The following is a 20,802-nucleotide window of genomic DNA, read 5'->3' as shown; positions in this document are numbered from 1 at the left end:
ATTGCTAGTATTACAAAAAGAAACAAGTTGAGGAATCATTCATGTCTGGAGAACAAACGCTCCACAAAACAAATAGCTGACACACATTTTAATGGGAAAAACCATTAAATGCATGACTGTGAGTTACAGGTTGACATCGTAATCTGTGAGTATATATGATGATGAATACATATCCATACAACTGCAAAGATGACCAAACAAATAATTACAAAACTAAAAGTGATCGTGGAGTGTCATCTAGAGAAAGTCTTGTTCTCTGCAGAATAGTGTTAAATAAATATACAGCAAAATTTCTGACAATCATTTACCCTTAGTAAGTACACAAACTCTTCATTTTCAGTATGCTGCTGCGTATGAATTAAAGCAGGGGCCAAAATAACAAGCGTGAAACATTTAGTGATCATTTCTGTACCTGTAGCCGATGTGAAAGTGCATATAGTTTTGTTGAAGTTTTTACGACCGTGACCCTCAAAATGCAGCACCAGTGTCACATTTACTAACTCAAAGATGGTTGAAATTCTTCAGACAAACGTCAGTGTTGAGCTTACAGTAAAAACAGCCAACCCATCAAATCAAACCAGCAAAACAACTGGGAAACTGCGTTTCCATGTACAGCACAGCAATGCATATTTCGATTATTTGCACAGGTTTCAAATCAGAAGCAAATCAATTTTTCTTAAATGACTGTAAATATATACACATATGGAAAATAAGTCCAGTAAAAGTTGATATCAGAAATTATAATCAGACCGAAGCTCATGGCACTTCACATCATCACCCTGTTTAATTCTGTGCCCAGTTGACGAGGATGGTTTTAATGAACTACTCTGAGCAAGTCAACTATAACTGGGTATCATTCTGTTCTTTTCCTACAACAACCCAAAGACAAATGTGCTTTTTCATTCCTCCCGCTGAGAAATATTAATCATACAGCAGATATTTTAAGTGCAATAAATGAGTAATATTTTTTTATCTTAAAAGTACTGTTGTTGTATTTTGATAGTAACTGCTTTTGTTTAGTAAATCACAACAGTCATGAAATTATATTTTGCATGAAGCCTATTTTACAAACACCTATTTATTGCATTATGACATTATATGCATGAAAATATATCCTTATATAATACAATATATATTATATTAATGAAAATCAAGCACATTTAATGCCAAATAAAATTATTTATTTATAATTAATAACATTAATAGCATATAGATATATATTTATATAATTTTTTCACATTGCAGTAATGAGAAACTTGGAAGAAAATGTGCTTAATTGTCATGAAAATAATATTATAATGCAATAAATCTTTATGAATTTAAAATGGTTTTATTTTCTCTATGCAAAGCATATTTTTTCATACCTTTTTTCTTTGTTTAATTAAATTGTTCTGAAATTCATATAGTTTAAAGACCGTTTAACAATTGCTTTAAATCAGTGGATCATTCTCCAGCATCACCGTGAAGAGTTCAATTCTAAACATTATTTTAAAAAAAAAAAAGATGAATTTAGTGACCTAAAGAAGTTATTCTCTAATCAATGGACCCAATAAATCATCTATATTGTGCTACAGAGAGATAATCAAGTGCAAATCAAATGGTCATCTAATTCAGATTCAGTCTGGGTTATTGGAGTTAACTGTCCGTCTGATTAGCCACGCAACCCTTCTTCTGTCGTTTGTAGACGAAACACCTTAAACCGAATCTGAGCACGAGACAGACGCCACTGTTATATCACTATGTTATATTGGGAAATATTTGAGCAGGGGAGAGAAGATTACAGACTCCTCCAGATCTCCTGGACTTCATGCTTCACCTGTCTGCCGCTGCTTCAGCAGGAGTTTAAGAGACGACGCAGCCCGTGTCCTTCTGCGGCTTCAGATCCGGCTCCTTCACCGGCTTTATCTCCTCATCGTGCTTTGCTTTTGCCTGGAGGAGGGGAAAAATCATTTAAAAAATCTAATATTTGAACTGCTTAAGTTAATATATAGCTTGATGTAAAAATGGTTCCTTTTGCTGATTATTATGACATTATGACAGTCGGTAACAGGTGCCCACTAAGAGCAGATCCAGAAAGATATTTAATGTAAAAATCCAATTTAGAGCAGCATTTATATTCAGCATACTATTAATTATAAATATGTATTAATATATAAACACAAAGCCGAAAAGGAGTTTAAAGGGGTCCTATTATGCTCTTTTACCATAGCCGACTGCGAGCTTCAGTGTAAATATTGCGTCAATATCAATATTAAACCCGGATGATTGTAACCACTCTAAGTTTGTCTGCCTTGGGAAAGCTAGCGTGTCTCTGACATAGTGATAACACTCGTTGCCTTCTCTAGTGCAGCTCAACCAGGTCTCGTCCCATTCGTCGATATTTGTGACATCACAAATCCTGGAAAATATGCGTTGTAGTCCAAACGAGTCGTTCGTTGAAAAATTTATTATGATCATATTTTCTTTTATATATTTTCATAAGTACAGGTCAAATCAAGCATGTTTGTTTCATTTGTACATAACTGTATCTGTTACGCTGAAAGACAATGGAAATTTATTTCACCCATATTTTGACATTTTAGAAACACGATGCATTAAGAACTTTTGAACATTGTGTACATTTTTCTTTTTCACTTAGTACTGCCCTTCAGAAGTTACTTATATATTTCCTAAAAGACAATTGTACTTAGTACAATTTACCCTGATCTTTAAATTCAAAATGTTTTCGGCTCTTAATGCAAACATTGCATATATTTATACAATTTGTGGGAAATGTAAGCTCTCCTCACCTTGTCTTCTTTGGGTCCTTTGGTCAGGTCAAAGGTTGCGTAGACTTCAGGCGTGCATTGAGCGCTGAGAGGCGGGAGCTCGAATGGAGTCGGTTCAGCCAAACCGTAACTGGCCTTTAGTTCCAGCGCTGGAGCTTCAGCAGGAACCTTATGAAAGTAACTGACACAGAAAGCCAGCCATGAAAACTCTAGGAGTCCTCTAGGAATCGTTCCATCATTCTGCTCCATTTGCGTGTTCCCCCGTTTGACTCACATGAAGCTGTTCTCTCTCTGGCATTTCTCCAGGGTGTTTTTGATGAACGTGCCCAGTTTCTTAAAGAAGAGCTGTTCCGAGGGTTTGGCCGTGCTGCCGGGACCCTTCATCTGACGGTACTCTTTACACAAGGCTTCAGCGCGGGAGTAAACTGAGACACAGAGATTCATTACAACCATCCAAACGAAGGATTTCACACAGAAAACCATTCAGAGCTCTAAATAATCACAGACTAAAACCATTACTACATCATGTTACAAATAGACATACAACTTTTTTTTTTTTTTTTTACATACACTGTAATAAGTTTTTTTTAAAAGTTGTAAATAAAATAGATTATCAGAGTACGTTTTACAAGAAATTGCTATATTTCAGTTTTTCCTACTTCAAAATTTCAGATTTACTACCAATTTCTGAGTGAAAACCATTTTTTCAGTGTATAAAGAGCTCATTAAGATGAACTGCATATTTGAACTATTACAACTTCTCTAATGGAGATAAAAAATAAAATAAAACAAAAACTTACAACTTTTCTTATATTTAATACCAATGTGAAATTACAAAATATATCTGAATAAATATGTCCACTAAACTACTTCAAAATTTCAGATTTACTACCAATTTCTGAGTGAAAACCATTTTTTCAGTGTATAAAGAGCTCATTAAGATGAACTGCATATTTGAACTATTACAACTTCTCTAATGGAGATAAAAAATAAAATAAAACAAAACTTACAACTTTTCTTATATTTAATACCAATGTGAAATTACAAAATATATCTGAATAAATATGTCCACTAAAACACCTATGGCCCTACGAAATCTGTTTTATTTTTTCCCTTTTAATTTTTCTGGATTACATTTTTTTTTCATAAACATTTTTCTGGACACTGAATTTAATTTTTTTTTACCAAATTCTGTGTTTTCTGTTTATTTAAAAAAAAAAAAAAAAAAAAAAAAAAAAAAAAATCTTCAGAAATTCTGTGATTTGTACTTTAATTTTTCTGGTAATCAAATGATGGCATTTATTTACATTTATTTTAAAACATGAATTTATCTTTTGATCAAATGAATATTAAATAAACAAATATAGAAGAAAATGTGCATAATAATTTTTAATAGTAATTATAACAGTAGTAGTAGTAGTAAGGGGTACATTGTACTGTACAATAGTAATAAATGTCTGATCATTTGTTGAGGGATTCATCGTTTGCGTACATTTCTCGGCCTCCTGCAGGGATCTTATGGCCTCTCCACATTTATCACCCGCGAGAAGAGTCTGTCCATGATAGCAGTGTGCCTGTACATAACAGAAACAAATCATACAGCAAGATATTTATTGCATTAGTGTGACCAAATTACGAAAATAGTGATCGTATCCAAACACTCCACTCGTCTTCCATTGTTCAAACGAACAGAAAGTCCTGCTCAATATTGCATGTTCAATTATTTAATTTAAAAGGATCTAGTAACATTGATTATTTAATCCCAAATGAACACACAGACATCCAGATGTGTTCAGCTTCAGACGGGACTCACATAAGCCATGTAGAAGTGCTGCTTCAGCTGCAGGTATTTCTTCCATTTACTGCTGCATTCTGGATCCAAAGTGTTCAAAGTGTGATCTGAGCAAACATGAAACATAATCTTCTAAATAATATAGAATTTCATTATGCAGCACTATGAAATACTTGATGAATGCTTGAATATTTCTGCATAATGACTAAACTGCATCTGAAATGAATGATTTCGATGTCTGACGTGTCTCTGTGCACTCTCGGTCTCAACATGACAATTATTTTAATTCAAATCAATATTCATGTCCATGCATTTATTTATTTCATGATTTATATCAAGGTCCATTCGGGTCAGCACGGCCCTTTACATATACATATTATATAAATATGTTTTATATATAATCTAATAAGATTACATGGTAAGACATTACAAGGTTTCATTTATTAACATGAAGGCATTAGCTAACATGAACTTAAAAAAGCAATTCATGTTAGTTCAAAATACATAAAAGATACAACGTTTTGTAACATTTTCAAAATGTATTACTAAATGATGAGAAAACGAATTAATAAATGATAGACATATATATATGTATACATATACACACACACACACATACATATATATATATATACACAATTAAAAATGCTGCTCAAGAAACATTTCAATTATTATTAATGCTGAAAACATTTGTGCTGCTTCATTTTTTTGTGGATTTTTTTTTTCAGGATTCTTTGATGAATAGAAAGTTCAAAAGAACAGCATTGATTTGAAATAGAAATCTTTTGTAACATTATAAATGTCTTTACTGGCACTTTTGGTCAATTTAATACATCCTTGATGAATAAAAATATTAATTTCTTTAAAAAAAAAATCTTATGGGCTCTACACTTTTGAATGGCAATGTGTAATATAATAATATAATTTAGTAATATATACACACACACAAACACATACAAGTATATATAAAATATTAAATATATTATTTCAAAAACATTTAAGTGATAATTCACCAAACGAGCTTTGAAATATATGCCATTTTTAATGCAGAATTAGATCGAGAGGAGAAAATGAATGAAAGATTCATTACACAAGATCAGAGCATGTGTGTCTAAACCTACCGGCCTTCTGGTAGAAGTTTGCGGTTTCGAACGAAAGCGCTGCGATGAGGGAGGCGTTGTGCTTCAGCTCGATGGCTCTGGCAATGGTGACTAAAAACAGAGACACATGAACCATCACACACACACACACGCAGCAGTTCTCCAGCGATCATGACTGTCAGTGTGTTTTACCCTCCTGAGCCTCTGCCTGACTCTGCACAATGTAGGTGTCAATGACTCGCGGCTCCAGGTCTCGACCCTTCTCTGCTGGAGTGATGAGCCGAGGAATATGAGTCTCCTGACAGGAAACACACCACATGAGCACATTCAGAACGAAAAAAAAAACAAGTAACAGAGTCAAATATTACCATAAATCGAACAGTAAGCCAATCATGACCATGCATTATCACGTTTAAGGGGTTTTAGGCACTCTATGTGGAAAAACGCGTGTAATGCATGCGCTCTAATGAATTTTTTCTTTCATTTTCCACAATTTTACCTTGAGGGTTTTAAATATTCCAGCGGCGATTTTCAAACTCTTGTGAACATCTTTGGCCTCGTCCTCTGTGATGCTACAATTTAAAACAAAACAACCCGTCTTTAATGAAACTACAAATATCGAATGATCAAATATCTAACTAAACGTTCCGATATAATTTATTACACATACAAGTGTTCCTGTGGCTCAGTGGTAGAGCATTGCGTTAGCAGCGCAAAAGGTCGTGGGCTCGATTCCCAGGGAACACACATACTGGGGAATAAATGTATAGCCTGAATGCACTGTAAGTCGCTTTGGATAAAAGCGTCTGCTAAATGCATAAATTATTATTATTAAATTAAATATAATGTATTACACACTGGGGTAATGCACAGTCAGTCAAGTTTAATTTGTGATAATGACCAGCTGACTGTACATTATATACATCAACTCTTATTTCACGCCTACTTACCAAAGAAATAATATCTAGATTCTGAATGATTTTTAAATGATTTTATTACGTGGGAAGAAGGAGCGGAGTGATGTGAAAGACTCAGTGTTATATTAGTATTATTTAAACATTTATAAATTTAATTTAGTTAGATTTTTCAGTTATAATTTAATTATTTACTAGTTTAAGTTATAGTCACTTTTCTATGCTTTTATCATTTTATTTATTTATATATTTTTATTTTAGTAATTGTAACATTAATCGCCAATGCAACATTTCTCATTTTCATTTTTTACTTTTTTAAATACAAGAAATAAAGCTGACATCCATTTCAGCTTTTTAAAAAAAATAGTTTTATGTTTAGTTTAAACATGACATAGTTGAGACATGAAACTAGCACAACTATGTAGGAAATTGGTTGCCTGGTTTTAAAAGTGGAACTATTCTGAACTCCTCACAAGATCAGATACGTGTGTTCCGCTCTAGCAGCTGGAGACATAACTTCTCTGAGAGAGGACAAACTGCCTAAAAGCTAAAGCACAGCATATAATATTTTAAATGACAGAATCCAATCATTCTAGAGAGCAGTAACACATGTAACTTACTTCTCCTTTCCGGCCAGTCGTGAGGCAAACTTGGAGTACCAGACGGCGACATTAAACGCCATAGACACCAGCTCAAAAACCGCATCCTGCTGGGCACTGAAAAACACAAATCATATTTTATTCCCATCAAACCATGTTATTCTACTTCAAACTCAACTGTCATTTTCATTTGCAGCTCATCAAATCAGATCATTGTCTATAAGGACGTATAGCATAACATGCCTTCAATTAAAAAAAAAACATGAACTAAATTACACAAGATAACAGAAAATAAGAAAGGAAAACACAGGTTCATTTGCAGTGAGGACGAGCACAGTTTGTTCAGAACACAATGTGTTTTCTGTTATTAATAATTTGCTTGATAAATATAATAAATAATGCATTTCAGTGTTGTCTTCTCTTGGGCATCACTTTACACTAAAAAAAATATTTTTTTCCAAAGTTGTAAATAAAACAAAGCTTATTGAAGTGCATTTTACAGCAAAATACGATTTCAGGGTTTCTACTTCAAAATTTCACATTTTATTAAATTGCCATTTCTTTGTAATTATTTCGTGAAATTTACAAGCAATTTCAGAGTAAAAATAATTTCAAAGTTAATCCTACACCAATATTTGTCAGTGTACTTGAAGCCTTTATGAATATTAGGGCTGTCAAAATGGCTGAAAAACTAAATTCGGATTTTTTACTTAAATATTATCAATATTCAAATTTAAAAGGCATAATTTCAGATAGGGGGAAAAAAGCTGTTGGCTTCTCTCCTGAGGCCACAAGAGGGCGAATAGAGCAAAATATTATGCATGTTTCTTCAAAGCATAATAAAATAACACGACTATCTTCGCATAATGTTTAAAATAATGCATATAAACCACATATAATTAATAAAGTTGCTTACACAATTATATGTATAGTTTGACCGAAAACCAATCACAAAGAGTACTTTCTTCATTTAAAAACTTGAGACGCAGTGGGATTTTTTTTCTTCTTTCTAAACATGCTGCTCTCTTCTGTGAGACGCGAGTGCAAGTTGTGCAACGATGATAGATGTCCTTCTAGAAAATGCGATAAATATGCGTTCTGTGTGAACGGCTTGGTTTCGGTTTTGACGTAAACAACATCTTCCGATTGTTCTCTTTTTCCGCTATATTTTGAATGAACAACGTAGCAGAGCCGCATCTAGTGGCTTCAACTGGACAGGCTAACAAAAGCATTAAAATGCAATGACACTTCCATCGTCATCGCATCTCGTGCGCCACTGATAAGGCTGCCTGACGCACACCTAAAATTCGAATGCAACGTTTTTGCATTCGAATGTGGATTTTTATTTTAAATTCGACGAATATTCGAAATTCGATTTTTTTTTTGACAGCCCTAATGTATATGGTAATGCATTGCATATTTTCATAAATTGTAACCAAAGTTAAAATGCATTATAATATCTGCAGATTACATTTGAAATTGGCTGTTTGTTGTGTTTAATCCATTATAGTTGTAACAGGAGCAACAATGAATAAATAATTAATATAATGTATTGCAACTGTGGTTACAATTATTCATGAGATCAAACAATGCATTATAAGGTGCATTACAAGGCCTAATTAATGCATTAAAATGCTTTTATAATGCATTATATATAAAGGCTTTATGTATTACTCATTATTGTTTACTTTTGCACAACTTCCTAAAAAGGGAAACCAGTTGAAAACCACTGAACTAAACCACATTGTGTACTAGTTCCAGCTCTTTCTGAGTTACCTTGCGATATTTCCCTGTAAAGTGTCAGTCCATTTGAAGTTCTGGATGAATCGGAGCTTATTCTCTTGCGTGGTTCCATCCAGCGGCAGAATGAATCCTATAACAACAACAACAACAACATATCTCTGAGCAGAATAAATGCAAATGCATAAAATGTAGCCTGAGCAACACGGAAATATCTGAGCGGAGAGGAAATATAGTAGCGCACAAACCCTGTATAAGAGCAAAATATTCATCACTGGATTTCTTCATGATCTCTGGGGTGCATGTGGCATCTGTGAACATGTCCAGCAGTCGGGCCCGCGTCGTTCTCAAGTCACTGAGACACAGATTTAATATTTATATTAGGAAAATCATACAGTAGGGTGACCGTACATCCTCTTTTTCCCAGACGGGATTTCTAAATTGTCTAAAATATCCATGTTTTGGCTTTGTTTGACGTGCTCTCTACAGTCCTCACACATTTGTAACGAATCAGCTCATGGGAAATATGAATAATTAACCATAACTAGTTATAATTAATTATGAATATTTTAGATCCGCTGTAGATATTTAGCTGACCTCTCAGGGTCAACTGTCTTGTCAATTCTAAGAACGTTAATTTCCTGGTTAAGGGAAATAACTTCCTTACTATACAAGTCTACAAAAGCATGTAGCATAAATCTGCATGATTAAGTGACTCCAGTTATGAGCAAACAATGAACCACGTCAAGTGTGATACAAGTAAGGTTTTATTAACTACATAAACACATAAACTGGCCCAACATACTACATAAACACATAAACTGGTCTAACATACACATACACACACACACACACACACACATACAGTTGGTATAGGAAAGGGTTAAAGCTTAACTCAGTACAGAAAAGAGACATAAGGAATGTTTGTTAAATCAAATGAAAAATGGTGTGTCTGATTGGTCCAGACGCTACACATTACATGTACACGTTCTTGCATTGTTTTGACCGTTCTCTGTAGATCCCGCCTTCTCGCACGCCACAATTGGTCGATTATCCACAATGCCTGCACGCTATTTGCCAAACTACTTTTCAGTCATTACCATCAGCAAGTATGAAAACAATAGGAAAACAAAGTCAAAATCTGGACATTTTTTGTCAATTTAGAAATCCAAAAGAAGACACAAAAGCAGTAATATTGTGAAATATTTTTACCATTTAAAATAACTGCTTTCTATTCAAATATATTTTAAGATGTAATTTATTCCTGTGATTTCAAAGCTGTATTTTCAGCATCATTACTGCAGTCTTCAGTGTCACATGATCTTCAGAAATCATTCTAATATGCTGATTTGTTGCTCAAGAAACATTTCTGATTATTATTATTAACAGCGGAGTAGAATTTTTTCAGGTTTTTGATGAATAGAAAGTTCAGGAGAACAGCATTTATCTGAAATAGAAATCTGTTGTAACATGATAAATGTCTTTATCATCACTTTTGATCAATGTAAAGCACCTTCGCAAAATAAAAGTATTAATTTCTAAACATTCCCAAATGTTTTTTTTAATGATACTGACTCCAATCTTTCGAATGGGTAGAGTGTATAATGTAACAAAAGCTTTTTATTTCAGATAAATGTTGTTCTTCTGAACTTTCTATTCATCAAAGAAACCTAAAAAAAAAAACTATACTCGGCTGTTTTCAACATAATAATAATCAGAAATGTTTCTTGAGCAGCAAATCAGCATATCAGAATGATTTCTGAAGATCATGTGACACTGAAGACTGGAGTAATGATGCTGAAAATTCAGCGCTGCATCACAGAAATACATTACATTTTACAATATATTAAAAAAGAAAGCAGTTATTTTAAATAGTAAAACTATTTCACAATATTACTGCTTTTGCTGTATTTCTGATCAAATAAATGCAGGCTTGCTGATGTTTAAAAAAGATTAAAAATCTTACTGTTTTAAAACTTGACTGGTCGTGTCCAATGAATATATAACAGCAGAATAAAATGCTCACTTGCAGATCTTATTGGCAGCGGGACTGGATGCCACGCCGTACAGGTTGAAGGACACGGGCGCCGTGGCTTTCAGAGGGTTTCGATGGAACCAGTGAGTCATGGTGATGAGAAGATACCTGAACGAGAATTAAGATGCTCATCAATTTCATTTTACTTTGATACTTTAATTTTAAGGACATTTTATTTTCTGTTGTACGATCACGACCAAACGTCCAGAGTGAAATCTAGATCCTGACCATCCGAGAACCACTGGTTATTCTTGAGAAACACAAAAACACGTCCAGTCGACCAAAACAACCCTCGACTAAGTCTAGAGATTAGGTGATTTCCACATAAAGGAGAGTCTTCACAGAAGTTATTTGAACTAGTTTCAATGCTTGTGACCAGTGTTGGGGAAAGTTACTTTTAAAAGTAATGCATTACAATACTGCGTTACTCCATAAAAAAGTAACTAATTACGGTACTTAGTTACTTTTTATGGAAAGTAATGCGTTACGTTACTTTTGCGTTACTTTTTAAATCTGGACAGGGCTTGCTTGTTTGTTTTTAAACTAAAAAAATTATATTTTTGGCAAATATAAAAGCTTTTCACACCAAAAGTGAAATGAATGCGCCTCAGGCTGAAGGAAAGTACAGTAGAATACAGAAGAAGACATTTCAACACACTTCAGGGATAAACAAAGACACACAAATGTTTGTCTAGAGTAATTTGTGCTGATTAGTACGGTTGAACTGGATCACCGAAGGTCAGAAGCAAATCGAATGGGATTAAATACATAATTAAATGTTAAACAACACAAATATCCTTTATTGCAGGTTTGCGTCATATTCTGAGGTGCATTATTTTTACTCATTTTGAGGAATACTGAATGTGTTTTTGTGAGTGAGATGAATTAATGCATATTCATATTTATTTTAGAGCTACAGTAACATGGCGACAGGAGAGCTGTCAGTCAATAAATTGGAAAAAAAGTAACTTATTTGACAAAGTAACTGCGTTACTTTACTAGTTACATGAAAAAAGTAATCTGATTACGTAACTTGTAATATATTACCCCCAACACTGCTTGTGACAGATATACAACAAGTCATAAGCAACTAAATGCCTGAGCACATTTCAGTATCTATTAATCCTACGCAGTGCATTTTCATATTAAGAAGAAATATTTAACACTTGAGAGATCAGATCATAAGATCAAACTAGTTTATCGCTTCAGTGTGAATGATCAGATTCGTTTGATTTTGAACATCTCGGCCTTGTTTACCCACAGATCTACAGGAATAAACACGGCACACTAGTTACAGACTGCCTGCTGTCGATGCTTTCTCGTCTACAGATGAAAACACTGCTCTGTGATCTTTCTGCTGTTCATAAAACGATTCAAACCTGAGAGAAATCAACCGAGTCAGAGACTCGCTATCCAACAGCTGTAAACACAGCACGCTCAAACCTCACAGCACACGCTTAACACTCGATTTCAACGAAACAGACTTGGTCTTCGTACCAGAGAAGCGTCGACTGGCAGATGTTTGTTGTTGTGATCTGCGAGAGTCCGGAGATGTAGACCAGCAGGACAGGCCAAAACAATGAACGCTCTTCCTGTATGACGCATTTCCGGCGGTGACGTCACGCCCATATTTTGGCGCGTGTTTTGGTGGCGCTTTATAACTGGGTGTGTTTATGCAAAAAAGAAGTTTATAATTTGAATGTGCGATAAAACAAGTTGTATATGTGAGTACAGACAGTCTAAAGGAAATGCATACACCTTTTTATTTTTTTAAGACGTACATAAGTCAGAATGACTAAACAAATAAAACAATATATAAATAAAAAAACCTGTTAAATCTAACAATTAACCAATATTCGCTTACGTTAGAGCTTGATGCCTCTAATATGGTAATATAGAGATGTACATTATGGTTATAGAGAACTTTTTTTTAATTAAATAGCTTTTCATTTTAATTTTATTTAGTTTAAATTTTGTTGTGTTTTGTCGTTGTTGTTATTATTTTTTTTAAATACGTCCGTATAGTTTTATGCTTTAGTTTATTTCGTTTTAGTAGTTTTACTTCCAACTAAATAATAATGAGAAACGTTGCCTAGGCAACTAGCTGAAATAAAATATTGCATTTCAGTTGATATATATTTAATTAGCTATTTATAAATAGTTTTAAAATGTTACATTACATTACAGGATTTATTTTGTGTAATAAAAGTTAAAATATATATTTTTAACTCATTTGTGTTTTATTAGTGTGATACAGTTAAGTATCATTGGATGTGAAATTAATCACACATTATTACTGACTAAGACAAGAACATGTTATTTATATAGCGCTTTATTAGTCACTAATTACACTATTTTCACAAAGGTCTCGTGAATTCTTATCCCTCACGTCTACTTTATTGTTGAGCGCATATTAGGACTTTTATTTTGTAAACGTCGCTAGGTGGACGCGGCTTCCGGCGCAGTCGCATGTAATTCGGTTGCACTCGCATCAGGCTTGTGTCGGTGTGCGGCGGTGCCACCGGAGCATCCGGAGCCCAGTGCGTTGCACAGCAATGCGGCGCTGGAGATAAAACTTCACCAGCGATGTCAGAGCACGGAGCTTTCGCCTGACTTCAACCCGAGAAGATGTCAGATGTCACCAAAACCGTCCAGAAATGGCACGCGAGTTTTAAAAAGGGCACGGACTTTGATTCGTGGGGGCAGCTGGTGGAAGCCATCGATGAGTATCACATGTAAGTCGCGTATGTTTGATCAAAATAAACACTTATTTTTGGCGATCTCTGGATCAGAGCTGGTTAAAAGTGAGGTGCACGTATTTTTTTTTCTGCAAACAATATAAATGGAACTTGCATGACAAGTGATGCATTGCAATTACACAACGTTGCGATTTAACGATAGATTGGTGTGTTCTTGCATCGTTCGAGTTGATGCATGAGATGCGCTGAGTACATAACTAGTGTCGGGTGTTTGTCAGCGTGTTTGCAGTATGTTGTTGTGCGCCGCACCCTCCAGCGCTGGGTGGAGTTTCTGTCTCGAGCTGAACTCATGCCATTTAGGTCGATGCTGACACAACACACTCACTGTTTCTGCTCTTCACACTCTACTTTTGCATTTTATTCACGGATTTAATGTGCATTCGTTCGTGGAGCACAGTGCCAACAACTGCAGGACTGTCATAAAGAAAGGACTTTTATTATGTATTCTCTTACAGTATATATTCCATCTCTTAGCTGGACTGCAAATGTGTCTATAAACAAAGTTATCATTCAAGTTGTTAGTTTGAAGTCTTGTGGTGTGATTTATCCCCCCCCCCCATATCATGATCTATGAATCACAGAAACATGTGGATAGAAATAAAATGAGTATTTCCATGTAGAAATTAAAAAGACATTCAGTCATTTGTAACCAATTATTGTGATGTTTCATCAGACTCGCGAGGCAGCTTCAGAAAGCAGTGCAGTCGTCAAACTCGCATGATTTCACAGAGGAGCAGAAGGCAAGTCTGTTTCCCAGAGATGACCGCTGTCAGTCATTAAAGGGGTCATATGATGCGATTTTTCCTTTCTCTTTGGAGTGTTACAAGCTCTTGGTGCATAAAGAAGATCAACACAGAGTAAGAAAATCATTTTAGAAAATCAGGTTTTAGTTCAGCAATAATAACCCAAGCTCTGTTACGGCAATATTAAATTTAAGATAAGTAAACGGTAGATGAACTTAGAAACTGATCCATTTTCTGTATCAATAAGCAAACAAATTCTCATTTGTGCCAGTTTTTACAGTTTTAATGAAAGTTTGACGTCTTTGACAGGTACGCTGTTGCCACGGTTACCCTCAGAGCCAGGAATGACTTTGCTCTCGTTGACGATAGAGAAGATCGGTCTGAAAGACGCAGGACAGTGCATCGACCCGTACATTACAGTCAGTGTTAAAGGTAGAACTCCGCAGCGCTCGTTATTGTCATATCAGATCTGTCCTGACATTTTTCTTACATTTCAATCTTTCCTTTTCACCCTCCAGATCTGAACGGTATAGACTTGAACCCGGTTCAGGACACGCCAGTGGCCGCGCGGAAGGAGGACACGTATATTCATTTCAGCGTGGATGTAGAAATCCAGAAACATCTAGAAAAACTACCAAAAGGTCTCACTTTGCTCTTAATGGAATATTTCACCCAAAAATGAAAATTTGCTCCATCTGAGATCTAGATGAGTTTGTTTCTTCATCAGATTTGGAGAAATGTAGCATTGCATCACTTGCTGTGAATGGGTGCCGTCAGAACAAGAGTCCAAACAGCTGATAAAAACATCACAATAATCCACAGCACTCCAGTCCATCAGTTAATGTCTTGAGAATTGAAAAGCTGCATGTTTTGTAAGAAACAAATCTATAATTAAGATGTTTTTAACCTCAAACTGGCTAAAATGCGAGTCCATAATCCACAATAAGTCTTCCTCCAGTGAAAAAGTGTTCTGGTGTGAATCAGGAGAGAAATCTGCACAGATCAAGCACATGTTTAAACAGCTCTAAACAAATATGTGGCTGGATTTTGATGTGAGAGACAACAGGAGATGCACTTTTTCACTGGAGGAAGTGTTATTATGGATTATGGACTCCATAATTTTATCCAATAGTATCAGTTTAAAGTTAAAACATCTTAATGATGGATTTGTCTTCTCCAGATGTTCACTGATGGACTGGAGTGGTGTGGATTACTGTGATGTTTTCATCAGCTGTTTGGACTCTCATTCTGACGGCACCCATTCACTGCAGAAGATCCATTGCTGAGACACTGATGCAATGCTGCATTTCTCCAAATCTGATGAAGAAACAAACTCATCTACATCTTGCATTAAGACTCAAGAGATGGTGTATGAAATATATTTCATCATATTTTTGTGGTTGATCATTATTGCGTTTGCCTCTTCTGTAGGTGCAGCTATTTTCTTCGAATTCAAACACTATAAACCCAAGAAAAGATTCACAAGCACTAAGTGTTTTGCTTTCATGGAAATGGATGAGATCAAACCAGGTCCCATTGTTATAGAACTGTGAGTACCAGAGTTATTCAGAGTTGGTTGCATTTACTACATTCATTAATTTTATCTATGGATTACATATTAATCTGATTTTAGGTACAAGAAACCGACCGACTTCAAGAGGAAAAAACTCAACCTCCTGACAAAGAAACCACTTTACCTGCACCTCAACCAGACTTTGCACAAAGACTAAACAAAGATCCGACAGCCGAACACTTGATGGACAGTAGAGTTATGTTTCTCAGATACGTTTGGTGCATCGCCTCTCACATTCCTTGCAATATCGGACACTTTTCTTCATATCTCCAGTCTGAAGTTTGGGACACAGCCTGATTTCCCACGGTGCTTCATCCGATAGAGAGAGAGACCTGAACAATTTCAAAAACTGAATTATGTACAAATGCTCCGTATGATGAGTTCTGATGGAAACCGATGGATATGACTTGGATATAACACAACTCCCCATTGGTTTTTAAAATATTTTTATCGCATTAAAGAAACCGCTCGCCCTCATCTTCCAAACCTGTATGCTGTTTATGTATTATTTGAAAGTTATGAAATTTAATTTGATAGTCTTTTAAGACAAAGCACCATTATTAAACATCATAAAAACGATGCATTTTATGTTCTACGTTTTCTTAAGCCATACAAAAGCTTTGCAGACTTAAAGCAGCACTATGTAACTTTTTCCTGTGTTCAAAATTTGCAAAATGTATGAGCGAGTACATCATGAATTCATCTTCCAAACCGCGTTTTTGTCTTATTCCGAATCACTACGGTACACTTATAATAAGTACTTATATTTGGACTATTGTAGCCTGGTCACCGCTGCGGAGTAACACACACCTGTGTGAATCACTATACACATACACTTCGAGAAGTAGATCCGGTTGGAATGTTCTTCCGCAGGATGTGTGTTACATAGTGCTGCTTCAACATTAAACCGTTATTCAGTGAAAACCCAATATTTTCTAACCAGTATGGTGCTCGGAATCTGAACACATTATAACTTCGGTTTGATTAGCATACAAATAATTCCAGCATACACATTTGGAATTATATGAGGGTGAGTAAATAATGACAGAAAATTAACTTTTGCATGAACTATTCCTTTATAAATGTTGTTTTAACAGAAAAGTCTATTGCTTGCTAATGCTACCTACATGGAGTACATGAAAACCCTGAACAGCACTAAATGTGTTGGTTTTTGAGATTTTCCACAGCAGTGTTGGGTACCTGCTCATCAGCTGGCTAATATTATTAATGTAGCATTTCAAGGCATTCATACGTTTCTTTGATATTATGGTGTTTGGCTCATTAAAATTATTCTATAATACTCTAGATCACAATGGCTTTGCAGTACTCTTTAATAGGTATTCCAGAAGTTTAATTAAATATGACTCAGAAAAGCCAGTAATATTCAGCTTTGTAATTAGCTCCAAACTTTATTCTATGATTAATAGTTCAGTCTGGTTAGTTTGAGGAAATGACTTACTTCTGGATTAGTTTCTCAAACAGTTTTAACCAAGTTTACTAAAGGATTTCTGACGTTTGACACTACTGCTTATTTCATTACAGTTTTTTTGTCACAGGAATTTTACATCTTAAAATGTAATTCAATAAGGAAAAAACGAATGGAGATGCTATCCCACATCGGGCTGTTTAATTGAATTGAATGTCATGTCAGCGTTGGGGTCTCGGAATCAACAATGGTTAAAAAGTATTGCATTTCTGTGAAGACTTTATACATCACGTTGTTTGATGGCGTGTATGATTACACAGCTTTTTCAAATGTCTCATTTCTAATAAATGACAATGCTGCTTGAATCATGAATGTTCTATAAATATACTTCAGTCTGAAATATATATATATGACAATGAGAACATGCAGGCAAATCTTGGCACGATTAATTGCTAAATGCATGGAATTACCTGGATTTATGGCAAGTGCATCACTGGTGCAGAGTGAAATCCCATGTGAGCCAGTTTGTTACACTGTAAAAAAAAAAATTTCAGTAAAATTTACGGTAAAAAAAAACAGTTGTGGTTGCCGGAATTTTACCGTAAAAAATACGGTAGCAACATTTTAGGTTTTACGGTTTTAACTTAAATTTAGTTAAAATACCATAATTTCATTAACTGATATAATTTTAATATACCAACCTTATTGAAGTACTGAAATCTGTTTTGTACCTTTGTAATACACTGATAACCACCAAATGCAGGAGGTGATGAGAAAGTCACGTGATGAACCAAAGCCCATCACAAGCAGCTTTTAGATAATAACATATATAGAAGGTGCACAGTCTCATTCACACAAACACCAAACACCATCACGGTAACACACATGAAACTGAAATAATGCAATAAACATTCATTTAACAACATTAGGTGTAACACACAACCATAATATACAAAACTGATAAGAAAATACTAAGAAGAAACATAGTTATTTCAACAAAAAAACCATCCTATTTGAAATGTAATGCAGGGAATTCTGGGAATGTCAATTTACGGTTATTCACTGTAAATTATACAGTCTATTTCACTTCCAAAAACGGTATACTACCGTAAAATTAATGTCCAATACAGTTTTTCACCTTATATAGTAGGGGAATTCACCGTTAACCATTTAACAGGTTTTTACTGTAGCATTTTTACAGTCTGTAACCGTTAAATTCACGGTCATTTTTTACAGTGTATATAAAGACGTTGAGACACAAGTTCCCTAAAAGTATGTAAACACAATAGTGCAAATAGATAATCGCATTAGATAAAACGTTTTCTTAGAACTAGCTGGTGTTTTAGTGGATGAATGAAGTCATCAGCATGATCCACTAACCACAAATATAAAACTCACATAATACTTCTTTTGCAATGCGACATCAATTATTTTAACATTTTAAACCATGCAAACTTTAAACTTTTTTAATTGCAAGTGCATCTTTCTTCAAATAAAGTTTGATAGTGTCTAATGCAAGCACATTCAGATATTTTTAAGCATGTCCTATTCTGGTAGGATCACTTTTTTTGTTGTTGTAAATGCTATAGTTAATGTTACTAAAACTTACTAGACAAAAACTTATTGACTTTTCTCACACAGGGTATCACAACTTGCCAAAAAAATTGATAATTGTTGTACCTTTTTACTCTTGTGGTGTTCCAGGTCAAAAATGACTCACCAAAAATAGCTTATAGATTTCTTGTTATGCTAGATCACCAAATACTGGATTTAATCTTTTTATCCACTCGTCTTCCTTTAATTAGCACCTTTTATATTTATTTTTGAAACGGACTGATCATAAGCCTCATTGATCTGAGCTCATGCACCTCAGTTTCTGAGTGAACTGCCAAAATGATCCACAAGTAATGCTTTTTTTCTATCAAAAACTGGGCATAAGCTCAGATCAACGAGGGCTTGTGCTATCGAAATAAAACAAGTTGACAAAAAGATGAAATCTAACATTTGCTGATAATATATAGCATAATAATGAGATTTGCATGCAATATTTAAAAGGCCGGTCATACTTGACCAGGAAAACCATTAGGAAAGGATTTTCAGCACAGCAAGTGTTAAGTGACTAAATACTCTTTGAGGGAAATGCTGGCATGATTAATTGCTTAATGCAAATGTCCTGTATTAATTAGTCCAGAGCAAAATCGCTGACTCCTCATGGGAGTTCTTGTTGAAAGATGTTGAGACGCATGACGGTGGATTCGCCAGTAAACACATTCATCAAACCTACACGAAAAAATAAGCTTTATTCAACTCATTCATTCCCGTCAAATCAATGCCACATATTTTTAAAACCGTTTCTTCACTAGGATTTCAACACGATGCAGACACTCTTACTGCGCACATGATGCATCCTCTCAACACACTTCCTAAAATAATTTACTCTAATATCAAACAAAACAGTATATGCAAAGAAAAAAAAAGACAAAAAAGGTCTGGATTTTGAGTATTGGAGCATTTTTCCATTTTGTTTCCAAAAGCATTGCACGAAAAATCATTCATGGGCCTCATTCATGAAACACAAGCAGATTTTCTGAGAGTAAACCCATTCTGGGAACGAAATGGAGTTTTTTCTTTTTTATATATAAATTATTGCAATTCAGTGAATCATTTGCGATGAATGTGTGGCACATTAGTAAATACGTGTGGTAAATTAGTTTACAAGAATGTTTTTATATAAACCGTCAACAATCAATTCAAACAGTTTGTCAAATTCATTCTGCGTGTGTTTCATCATCACGCAACATCCATTAATACACACCTGCATGCTTAAGGGTAAACAAGCTAGATTTAAGAAAATATGGAGTCCATTTTTATTATTTATTGAATGTAGGGATATTAACAATATAATAGAGGATACAAATTCTTGATTGGGTATTTTAATGTGCATTATATTAACCCCTTACAACTGTGGCTGTTATGACGAGAAGAGTGAGGTGAGGTGAGACTGACGAGAAGAGTGAGGTGAGGTGAGACGAGACGAGAGACAAGAAGAGTGAAGTGAGACAGACGAGAAGAGTGAGGTGAGGTGAGACAGACGAGAAGAGTGAGGTGAGGTGAGACAGACGAGGAGAGGGAGGTGAGGTGAGACAGACGAGGAGAGTGAGGTGAGGTGAGACAGACGAGGAGAGTGAGGTGAGGTGAGACAGACGAGGAGAGTGAGGTGAGGTGAGACAGACGAGGAGAGTGAGGTGAGGTGAGACAGACGAGGAGAGTGAGGTGAGGTGAGACAGACGAGGAGAGTGAGGTGAGGTGAGACAGACGAGGAGAGTGAGGTGAGGTGAGACAGACGAGGAGAG

At 35.0% G+C, this 20,802-nt stretch overlaps 2 protein-coding genes across 2 annotated transcripts; one reads left to right on the top strand and one right to left on the bottom strand.

Moving 5' to 3' along the window:
• Nucleotides 1–1,310: 1,310 nt before the first annotated feature.
• Nucleotides 1,311–12,558, bottom strand: brox (BRO1 domain and CAAX motif containing). The gene is made up of 13 exons (XM_016242832.1): nucleotides 12,446–12,558; nucleotides 10,940–11,056; nucleotides 9,162–9,268; nucleotides 8,950–9,046; nucleotides 7,195–7,290; nucleotides 6,160–6,232; nucleotides 5,853–5,958; nucleotides 5,682–5,771; nucleotides 4,582–4,667; nucleotides 4,261–4,342; nucleotides 3,043–3,193; nucleotides 2,790–2,949; nucleotides 1,311–1,929 (listed from the first exon to the last, which is right to left on the bottom strand). Exons 2-13 carry the CDS (start codon nucleotides 11,038–11,040, stop codon nucleotides 1,843–1,845), a joined length of 1,236 nt encoding a protein of 411 aa, XP_016098318.1. The 5' UTR covers nucleotides 11,041–11,056; nucleotides 12,446–12,558; the 3' UTR covers nucleotides 1,311–1,842.
• A 2,086-nt stretch (nucleotides 12,559–14,644) lies between these two features.
• Nucleotides 14,645–16,713, top strand: LOC107559093 (axin interactor, dorsalization-associated protein). The gene is made up of 4 exons (XM_016242822.1): nucleotides 14,645–14,882; nucleotides 14,969–15,091; nucleotides 15,882–15,999; nucleotides 16,084–16,713. Exons 1-4 carry the CDS (start codon nucleotides 14,660–14,662, stop codon nucleotides 16,178–16,180), a joined length of 561 nt encoding a protein of 186 aa, XP_016098308.1. The 5' UTR covers nucleotides 14,645–14,659; the 3' UTR covers nucleotides 16,181–16,713.
• The last annotated feature ends 4,089 nt before the right edge of the window (nucleotides 16,714–20,802 follow it).

The sequence above is a fragment of the Sinocyclocheilus grahami genome, unplaced genomic scaffold, assembly GCF_001515645.1.
Source record: "Sinocyclocheilus grahami isolate Dianchi unplaced genomic scaffold, SAMN03320097.WGS_v1.1 scaffold674.1, whole genome shotgun sequence".
In the NCBI taxonomy this organism is placed as follows: Eukaryota; Metazoa; Chordata; class Actinopteri; order Cypriniformes; family Cyprinidae; genus Sinocyclocheilus; species Sinocyclocheilus grahami.
Note: the sequence above shows the minus strand (reverse complement) of the source record. Positions and strands in the feature narration are given on the sequence as shown.

What these genes read in the sequence shown, in the direction of transcription:
- brox (XM_016242832.1), bottom strand. Translation starts at nt 11,040, where the DNA reads ATGACTCACTGGTTCCATCGAAACCCTCTGAAAGCCACGGCGCCCGTG. An exon ending in TCAGGCAGAGGCTCAGGAGG is followed by an intron (nt 5,772 to 5,852) that starts GTAAAACACACT and finishes CTCTGTTTTTAG; the next exon opens with TCACCATTGCCAGAGCCATC. An exon ending in CCTGCAGGAGGCCGAGAAAT is followed by an intron (nt 3,194 to 4,260) that starts GTACGCAAACGA and finishes TCTGTGTCTCAG; the next exon opens with TTTACTCCCGCGCTGAAGCC.
- LOC107559093 (XM_016242822.1), top strand. Translation starts at nt 14,660, where the DNA reads ATGAACTTAGAAACTGATCCATTTTCTGTATCAATAAGCAAACAAATT. An exon ending in CATTACAGTCAGTGTTAAAG is followed by an intron (nt 14,883 to 14,968) that starts GTAGAACTCCGC and finishes TTCACCCTCCAG; the next exon opens with ATCTGAACGGTATAGACTTG. An exon ending in TCTAGAAAAACTACCAAAAG is followed by an intron (nt 15,092 to 15,881) that starts GTCTCACTTTGC and finishes CCTCTTCTGTAG; the next exon opens with GTGCAGCTATTTTCTTCGAA.